Consider the following 9,884-nt stretch of genomic DNA (forward strand, 5'->3'; position numbering starts at 1 on the left):
TCAGTCATTGGTAGTAAATGTAAGCATTTTCTGCTACTATAATTGTATGTAACAAGCCATCTTAGAATTGACATAAAAAAATATGAAGGATAAACACTTTACTACGTGATAAAGAGGGAGGTGCAGCAAAATTTAGCACTTTATTCCTCACCTGCAGTTAAGGTATGAACCAATTATTTAATCGGAAGATTAGGCTGTGAGCGTCTTAAACACTGACCTATTTGTAGTGGTAGTAAAAGCAGTAAAAAATAAATTTTTTCCCTTGAGCTGTAGTCTCATAAAAAGGCTGTAATAAAATCAGTTGGCCACTTCAGAGTCTTTTCATTTTTAAAGTGATAAGACTCTGAAGTTTGCATCTGATTCAAAGCTTCCGGTTCGGCGTAAGAGCCCTTTGAACAGCGGCAGAATCACAAGTTATAAATCGTAAGCTAACTTCAGTTCGTAAGGCCAGAAAAAGCCGTTTGTTGTTAGCATGACCTCGCAAAACTGTAACTGAAGAAACAACACGATGTAATTAAGTAACCTGAAGAGAAAACCTGATAGTGATATAATTTCAACATTTATTTGTCTACTTACTTTGGATGAGCTGACGGTGGTTCGTTCAGGGTGAACATAGAAGGCTCTTTAACAGCTAAATTTGATTGATAGGGGTGGGATGTTAACGGCAGGTTCAGAAATTGGGACGATCCATTTCAAGGGGTGCCTGGACCTCTAAATAAACATTTCTACACTTTTTATTCACTTAGTGGAAATTTAATTATAATAGTAAAATTGAAAATAATTGTTTTATACCTCTAGGCGCGTTGATTTGACTCATTTTTAGGATTCTCCAAGCTCTAGTTATGGGGTGCAGAACTTAACTTGGCTCATTACTTCGCAAAGTAATGAGCTTAACCATATAACTTAATGTTCACATCTACTGATATTTTAATCAAATAAACTTCACTCCTTAAGCTAAATGGTAAATTAACTTCCATTATTTGATTTCCTCAATATTGGATCAATAAAATATTTTTAATTTTAATCTAATCTAATGGTGTTACCAAATATAAATAATAATAAAAAATACATAAAATAGAACTAAATTTGATGTAACTACCCAAAAATTCTGTTCAAAGCCATTTGAAGTTAAAGCCATCTGGGAGGATATTGCTGTTTTCTGGTTTTGACCTCCTCTGCCATTTTCTCCAGGAGCCCCATGTTCTGAAGACTTTTCTATAAAAATCTTCATTTCTACCCTCTTTTTTGTTTGTTTTAATACTTTCACCAACCATATTCTCCACCCCTTCATCTGTCATACCTTCGTCTGTCATACCTTGGTGCTCCCTACCATCATAACTACTTCTTGTGATCCGGCCCTATTCTGGCTACAACGATGACTTTAGTCAAAGGAAGTAAGTCTGTCCGTCTTGTCAATTCCACATACTTCATGTCATGTTATTTTGCAGTGAGTCTGTGTGTAGTCTCACCCCTTTGTTTTGCCAGGAAATGTATAAAGCATAAAAGTTTACCTTTATTTTTTAATGTTTCTTTTATGATATAGATATATGTTCAGATTCAACAGGCCTCAATTAAATGATGGTCATGTGTAAATATATTTTCCAACCGTTCCTATTCAGTTGTGTTGAGGTTTGTTTCTCACATTCAAATCAATATCACAAATGAAGAAATATGAGAAACATTCCTGGATTACCGTGGAAGAGTTTCAAATGGTGTGATTATGCTACAGCATTATCCATTATTCATAGTGAATTCCTTATGTGGTGTGATAACTGATATGGCTTTCTTGCTTCAGGAAGGGAGCTTTAAATTTATTTGTCTGTCTTTAAAAACATTGGAAAGGCCAAATGTGATTTATTTACATTTCATTACTTCAAGATTTTTTAGGTTTTCTGGCTTTAGAATATGATAATTTATTAATTTCAATTAAATGTATAGTGAAGGATTATGTATGTATTTATAAGTTGCTTTTTTAGAAAGTCAGTAATGTAAGTTCTTGACTTTTCATTCAGGTATATTTTTGAACATAAGGGCACGCAAAGGATTATGGTCATTAACAACTGTTCCTCTAATGATGATGCAGCCTATTCTGTGGTTGCAGGAGAAGAGAAATGTACCACAGAACTTTTTGTCAAAGGTATCAAGAAAATGCCTGTCATTTTTTATATATAAGCATGCAAAAACCCTATTTTCAGTTTCATCTTCGCCTGTTTCCTTTCAGAGCTACCAATAAAGATTGTTAAAGGTATTGAGCCTGTGAAGACTACAGTGAACGAAAGGATTGAGCTGGAGTGTGAGGTGTCGGAGGAAGGCGCTCAAGTTAAATGGTAAGGAAATATTTGATTTTCATCCTTATCAAGAGTATTTTTTGCCATTGGGGAATCAAGAACTCAGAAGTGTAAGACATACGTTCTTCGCGTTATCGTCTTTCTTTGGAGAAAACTGACGATAAAATTTTCTGGCAGGATGAAAAACGGCGTTGAAGTCCCAACAGGAGTTCGCTCAAGGTACCGGGTGAAGTGTGAAGGAAACAAACATTACTTGGTCATTGATGATGCCTCCAAAGAAGACACTGGAACATATTCTGTCATGGCCAGTGGTGGCACTTCAGAGGCTCATGTTCAAGTAGACTGTAGGTTTCTTCTTCTTTTATTCTGTCAATGCTAAGACGTTTGGTAAAAAATATTCTAACTTTGTACTTTTCTCTAGTAAAACCCCTGAAGGTGTTTCAGGATCTGCAGGATATGACAGTGATGCTGGGGCAACCCATAAAGCTACACTGTGAAATCTTCCCAGGAAATGTCCCAGGTCGTTGGTACAGGAATGGACAGCTGATCCAGCCAAGTGATCGTCTCAACATTATACACAGGGCTAAGTAAGCCTCCCAGGGTTTCCATTAAAATGCCACGCTTGTCCAAGCTGAAAGTTTGAGCCTATTTTAAAGTCTAAATAAAATACATTACCTTGGTACCACCTGCGTGGAACCAGAACTGAAGAATAAACTCAAAATACAGAAAATATTCTAGACTTTCTTTCAGAAAACTGAAAAATACTTCAATCAAAGTAATTTCTTGTCTAGCTTTTTCCAGGCTGGAGTCCAACATGTTTACACTACCAAATACCTTTTTTATTTTTAAGAATTCACAGACTGGAAATTGAGACAAGTTCCCTTCATGATGCAGGAGATTACACTTTTGTGCCTGAAGGATACTCACAAAGCCTGTCTGCCAAAATCCACATAATTGGTACATAGACAGAAAACACCACGTCTTTCTGAATTATTAGTCGTGCTATGATCTAACAATGGTAATCACCTACAATTCTGCAGATCCTCCAAGAGTACATTTAGAAAGCTTGAACTTCCCAGACAACACCGTCACAGTTGTGGCTGGAAACAAACTCCGATTAGAGATCCCCATCAGTGGAGAACCAGCGCCTAGAGTGGTGTGGATGAAAGGAGAAAGGGTGAGCTCCTTGCTTGTTTATTTGACATTTTGGTTTGATCATCCAGGCATGTCACTAACCTAGCCAAAACATCTTTGTTTTGACTAAATTTAGATGCCTTTTGGGTTAAAAACTCAGTTTAAGAAACATAGCAAATAGCTAAACTGAAATAGTCAGGGCTATCCAGAGCTTAAACTGTCAAAATTCTATATATTTACCAAACTTTCAGCTGTTCTATATTCAGTTTTATCTTTTATAGGTGATTCTTGATTCAGGCCACAGAGTTCACGCTGAAACTTACGGCGACCAGACCAGCCTGACAATTGAAGTCACAGAGCGCGAAGACACAGGAAACTACAAAATAGTTTTACAGAATGAGGCAGGAGAAGCTACAGCTAGTGTCAAAATCAAGGTTGTTGGTAAGAAAATACCAACATGAAAACATTAATGTCAATTTGTTCAATTTAATTTAGTCATGTGTCACTTGCAGACATTCCTGACCCCCCTGAGGCACCTTTGGTCCCAGTTGTGGGTGGCGATTGGTGTTCTATGACATGGGAACCACCCAAGTATGATGGAGGTTCACCCATATTAGGTAAACAATGCATCATGCCAGCGGTCAAGCTTAAATATTAAGATTATGAAATGACAAGCTTTTTATTGGTTAACTGAAGGATACTTCATTGAGAGAAAAAAGAAACAGAGCTCCAGATGGATGAGGCTGAACTTTGACTTGATCAAAGAAACTTCATTTGAACCTAAGAAGATGATTGAAGGAGTGCCATATGAAGTTCGGATCTTTGCAGTCAATGCCATTGGCGTCTCCAAACCCAGTGAACCGTCCAAAGCCTTTACTCCCCTCGGTGAGTAGCTCAGCTGTCTCCAACATTCATCCCGTAATCTCAGTGCTAGTGCCAGCAAGTCACCAAGGCAAAAATAATATATATAAGGTTTCAGTTGATCTGACAACAGTTTTATTGTACTGGCAAACTTTTAAAAGAGATGTTGTGTGATACAAATGATGTCGGCTGCTGTTGGTTCCCCAGTAACACAGCTGTTCAGTCCAATACCCATCACAAAAGCATTCTGACTTTGACCTTCACTAGACATACAGCAGCTTTAGGGGATAATAAATATGTCTTTATGATGGCTGTGAAATCATTCATGGATTAGAGGTTTATGGGATCAGGTCAGTCAGAGTTTGAATAGGGGTTAAATATGATTCAGAACACAGGAATAGACAACTAGAATAGGCACTAATGAGTTCTGGCACGGTATACCAGCAAAAGACAGTGATCTCTTAGTCACGTGCTATTTTGTTTATCTACATATATGTACATCACATGATAAATGCTGCGACACATGCAGAATGAGAAATCACTGCACAGAGCTCATATATAGTCAAAAAAGGGCTTGAAAATATAACGTATTAAGTATTTCCAGTATTATTAATTTCTATCTTATAGACTAATTGTTGTTTCCATATGTGTCCATTTGTACAACTTCCCATTCATTTGTCCCTCCACACATTAATCTATCCATTTGTCCAACTCCTCATCCATCCATCCATCCATCCATCCATCCATCCATCCATCCATCCATCCATCCATCCATCCATCCATCCATCCATCCATCCATCCATCCATCCATCCATCCATCCATCCATCCATCCATCCATCCATCCATCCATCCATCCATCCATTTGTTCTACATTTGCCTATATCTCCATCCCTTTGTCAGTCCATCCTTTTGACTGTCCAATGTACTAATTTATTCATTGATACACTGACTTACTCCTTCCTTCTTTCTTTCCTTTCTTTCTTCCCTCCATCCACCAACTATCTAACTAAAAATAACCAACAATTTTTATTTCAACACAGCTGTGACCAGTGAGCCCACTATGCTGGTTGTGGACGATGTTACGGACACCACAGTGACTGTAAAGTGGCGTCCTCCAGAAACTATTGGGGCAGCTGGGCTAGATGGATACTTAGTGGAGTATTGCATTGAAGGAAGTGAGTCAAATCTCAACAACATTGAGGTGAGGTCTATTAAATACAAAATATTTCAAGGTTATTATTACAACTGGACTATCTTTACCTACAGCTAATGACTGGGTGCTATCCAATAAAGAGGTGACTGAGAAAACCAAGTACACCATCACTGGACTAACTCCAGGATGTAAGATTTTAGTTCGAGTCAAAGCCATAAATAAAGCTGGAGCCAGTGCTCCACGCACTCTGCAGCACTCTGTCCTGGTCAAAGAAGTTGTTGGTGAGTTCTGAGAAGTCTGTAGTTTCTGTTCAACTCCAACAAATGAGCCAATCAAATACAATTGATTTAATAAGCATAACGTTCTCTGCAGAACCACCAAAGATCCGTGTCCCGCGACACCTGAAACAGACTTACACTCGCAAAGTTGGAGAAACAGTTAATCTTGTGGTGCCTTTCCAGGTAAACCTCTAACTCCTTTAATATAACCCTTCAAAGTGGTATGCTTTACTAAGGTTTCATATGCATGTGCACAGGGAAAACCTCGGCCGAAGGTTACTTGGATCAAGGAAGGCAATCCTGTAGAACCTTCCCATGTTAGCATCCGCAACACAGACTGTGACAGCATCATTTTTATCCGTAAAGCAGACCGAAACCACTCTGGGAAGTATGAGATGACGGTACAGGTTGAGAACCATGTTGACACAGCAATTATTGACATACAGATTGTGGGTAAGTGACATTATGATAAAAAATAAACCATATTTACTTCCATAGTAATGGCAGCTATTAAATTAGGCTTCCTTTTTGATTTTAAGATCTACCAGGACCGCCTCAGTGTGTCACAATTGAAGACGTTTGGGGAGAAAATGTAGCTCTAGTGTGGACCCCTCCGAAAGACAGTGGAAATGCCCCAATAACAGGCTACACCATCCAAAAAGCAGACAAGAAAACAATGGTAGTGCAAAAAATCAAGCCATAAATTCAAACTGTAAATGAAGCTTAATGTTTATGTAATATTTACACAATGTTTATTCTGTTTTACAGGAATGGTTCACGTGCATTGAGCACTACCACCGGACCTGCATCACCATCACAGAACTGGTGGTTGGGAATGAATATTTCTTCAGGGTCTTCTCAGAAAATATGTGTGGCCTGAGCAAATTGGCCACCCAGACCAAAAAGAGCGCTCTCATCGTCAAAGAAGGTACCATGTAGAGTGGAATGCCATTTTGATTAATACATACTTAGTGATATATGGTTGAATAAAATTCATTTACACAAAAAAAAAGCTTTTTAGTGAATTTGAATATTATTATTTACATACATGTTTATTTAATATATCCAATTAATTTTTACCATTCAATGTAAAGCTCTAAATTAGAACACTGAATATTTTTTTTATATAAAATAAACCAAATAAAATCAAAATAATACATTTATTTATTAGCTACTAAGGTGAAACTTTTGAACAACATTGTTTTTGCACAAGTTTTGGTAAATAAAATAAGTGGTACAACATAGTAAACGTAAGATAGTTATTTAAAATAAATCTATTTAGTAGCATTTTTATTTTTGAGAAGTTAAACATTTATTTTAAAATTCAGAATTGTTTATTTTATTTTACAGACTGAATTAAATAGCACTGAGAAATAAATGTAGCTCAAAAATGAAATAATATACTCTTTTAAAAGGTTTTTGTATTTTAAATTACACTTATTTTATAATTTAAAAGTTTTGCTTACTTACACGGGATTTCAGATTGGAAATCTCTCTAAAAGCATTTACTTCATCTATGTTTTTCCTTTATAAGACAGTTTTCCTGACCTTTAATAAACATTTAGCAAACAAATTACCTTTATTTTAGATTTCTTATTTTATAAATTCAACTGTTTTCCTTTATTGAAGGACATGTATTTGATACAAATAAGAGGAGATAAGAAATTATTTTTGCCCACAAAAAGTCATTTATTTATTCATTTTTTATTTATGAAAATTTGTTTTATAGTTTTCTTTAATTTCAATATTCCAGGCTCAGCTGTTGAGGTAAAACTGTGCTTATCTATTAAAATACAGTGTCTATGTTTCTGTCCTGGAGAAGTTGAAATGTTTCCCTGCCTTTATTACTGACTGGAGGGAAATGATGAAAGTTGACTCTTTAGAGGAACATTTTCCATTTGCTGCCTATGCATTCTCCAAAGGTACTGTCAGTGATCTTTTCCACCCTCAAGTGAGTCTAATTAACACCCTCACTTCTGAATCTCACTGGGTTTTGGGTATGACTGACAGGCCCTTTAGTGGTGGTGTCTTAGTCTCAGTTGGTGATGAATAAAAAAATACATTGTCCTTCCCTCGTCACATAGGGAACTCCCCACATGATACCGCTCAGCGTCAGTATCATGCACAACCCCATTCCTTTACCCTTACCCCCACAGGCTTGCAGATGAAAATACCCGAGTACAGCGACCACGACTTCAAGGAGCCACCGAAGTTCACTCAACCGCTTATCAACACCTTTGCTGTTGCCGGCTATAACGCTACCCTGAACTGCAGCGTCCGTGCCAACCCAAGGGTAGGTGGTGAAACAACAAGTAATGAAAATGGCTGCAGCCATAAAAAAGGCTGCAAACACATGCACAATTACACAACCATACATCTTTGAAAAGTAGAAGTGGAGCCTCCTGCACAACTAACGAATGCAGCAAGTGATTTTTGGATAGAAAATCAATAAAAAAAACACTAGTCTTTTCCAACAGCCATTGTACGTACATCACATTTAGCAGTCAAAAACCAGCTGAATAAAACGTGCTGGAACAACGCTTTTGTATCTAGGTGACGGAACAGAGCTCTGCTGGGGTTGCTAGGTGACGAGGCTGGGCTTTGCCTGGGTTGCTAGGTAACAGCGCAGTGCCTGCTGATATGTGACGTTACATTCCAGAGGTTTTTGAAACGGCTTATTTTCCAGACACCAAAAAACTTCAAATTATTGCCAAAAAACATCTGGATGTTTTTTTAAGGGGTTTACTTTAGAATCAGTGGAGACTCAAATGGAAGTATAAAAAAATGCCACGTGTTACTAGGATATGGCATTATGGAAGCAGTGGGTATTGCATTACAGTCAGGCACAACCAATAAGTGCTTTTGATATTCCTGTTTCTTCCTGCAGCCAAAAGTGATCTGGATGAAGAATAAGATAACCATCTTCGAAGACCCACGCTACCGAATGTTTAGCAACCAAGGAGTCTGCACACTGGAGATCAGGAAGCCCAGTCCCTATGATGGCGGCATGTACACCTGCAAGGCCATCAACGACCTGGGGGAGGCCCAGGTGGAGTGCAAGCTGGAGGTCAAAGGTCAGTGTGGACCCGGATGTGTGCATTAAAGTCTATGAGTTTGGTTTCCCATTTTTACCTCTTTACTTCCTTATGGAGTAAAAGAAAATTTGAGTATATATCATAAAGATGTGTGCCTATTTATGCCAGTAACTGCTATTATGGCCATAGTCATTAGTCTGTAATAATTGAAAAGAGACAAGGCATCTTTTCGGGAAACCAACTCGATCTAAATATTATAACAGTCTACCAAATGGACGGTACCAAGTGGAAACGTAAGTACCTGGACTGAGTTGCACAATTTGTTTAGAAATTCATTACTTTTTTGAGTTCAGCTGTTTTAGGACTAGTTTGTGGTAATTTAGAAACCTGGGTTACAATTTAATATTAAACAAACATGTTCAAGAAAAAGCATCTGAATGTAAGTTGAAAATACATGGGGAACAAGTTATGTCCTCATTTTTACCTTTTTAATTTAATTAAGATTAGCTTTGTTAGTCCAAGTAATTGTCCTAAATGGATCAATTTGTATAAAAACTGTCTGGCCTGTCTTTCAATTTTATAAAACAGCAGAAATTTATTTTAAAACAAGTTGAAAAGATGTAGTGGTTTCGTTTGCCATCAAATTAAGCTTAGTTTAAATTTGTTGTCAAGTATGCATTCCATAAGTCCAGGTTACAGATCAATTTTAGACAAAAGGACTTACATACATCCAGGTTAGCTGAAAACAGGTAACAGCAGTCAGTCGGTGGGAGGTAGGGTACAAAGCTAATCCTATTTTGCATTTAAACAAATATATATATATATATATATATATATATATATATATATATATATATATATATATATATATATATATATATATATATATATATATATATATATGTTCATACCTGACCCAAAAAGCCCAAATTAGAAGATTCCAAGGCCAAATACTTATTTTGAATGTTAGTCTTTACCTCAAATGGAAGAGTTCAAGTATCTTGTTTTGTTCAGATGTGACGGCAGAATGGAGTAGGCATCATCTGCATTAATGTTGGCTTGGCGCTACTCTGGTTTGTTGTGGTGAATTAAAAGATGAGCCAGAAATATAAGCCTGGCTCGTCTATAACCTTC

At 37.1% G+C, this 9,884-nt stretch overlaps 1 protein-coding gene across 15 annotated transcripts in view; it reads left to right on the top strand.

Annotated features, from left to right (window-relative positions):
• The window catches only part of mybpc1 (myosin binding protein C1), a 31,622-nt gene that overhangs the window by 17,434 nt on the left and 4,304 nt on the right, over positions 1-9,884 (top strand). For 14 of the 15 annotated variants that reach the window (XM_081603687.1, XM_008400509.2, XM_081603683.1 and 11 more), the window contains 18 exons: positions 1,386-1,394; positions 2,013-2,137; positions 2,222-2,327; positions 2,466-2,632; positions 2,710-2,875; positions 3,139-3,245; positions 3,329-3,465; positions 3,704-3,863; positions 3,935-4,039; positions 4,119-4,307; positions 5,325-5,459; positions 5,551-5,718; positions 5,810-5,898; positions 5,973-6,168; positions 6,255-6,394; positions 6,484-6,643; positions 7,872-8,008; positions 8,603-8,789. In XM_081603687.1, the coding sequence (XP_081459813.1) occupies positions 1,386-1,394; positions 2,013-2,137; positions 2,222-2,327; positions 2,466-2,632; positions 2,710-2,875; positions 3,139-3,245; positions 3,329-3,465; positions 3,704-3,863; positions 3,935-4,039; positions 4,119-4,307; positions 5,325-5,459; positions 5,551-5,718; positions 5,810-5,898; positions 5,973-6,168; positions 6,255-6,394; positions 6,484-6,643; positions 7,872-8,008; positions 8,603-8,789 (2,483 nt within the window). The remainder of the gene's footprint in view (positions 1-1,385; positions 1,395-2,012; positions 2,138-2,221; positions 2,328-2,465; positions 2,633-2,709; positions 2,876-3,138; positions 3,246-3,328; positions 3,466-3,703; positions 3,864-3,934; positions 4,040-4,118; positions 4,308-5,324; positions 5,460-5,550; positions 5,719-5,809; positions 5,899-5,972; positions 6,169-6,254; positions 6,395-6,483; positions 6,644-7,871; positions 8,009-8,602; positions 8,790-9,884) is intronic. The other variant, XM_008400511.2, reaches the window with a different exon arrangement.

The sequence above is a fragment of the Poecilia reticulata genome, chromosome 23, assembly GCF_904066995.2.
Source record: "Poecilia reticulata chromosome 23, P_reticulata-male-v2, whole genome shotgun sequence".
Lineage (NCBI taxonomy): Eukaryota > Metazoa > Chordata > Actinopteri > Cyprinodontiformes > Poeciliidae > Poecilia > Poecilia reticulata.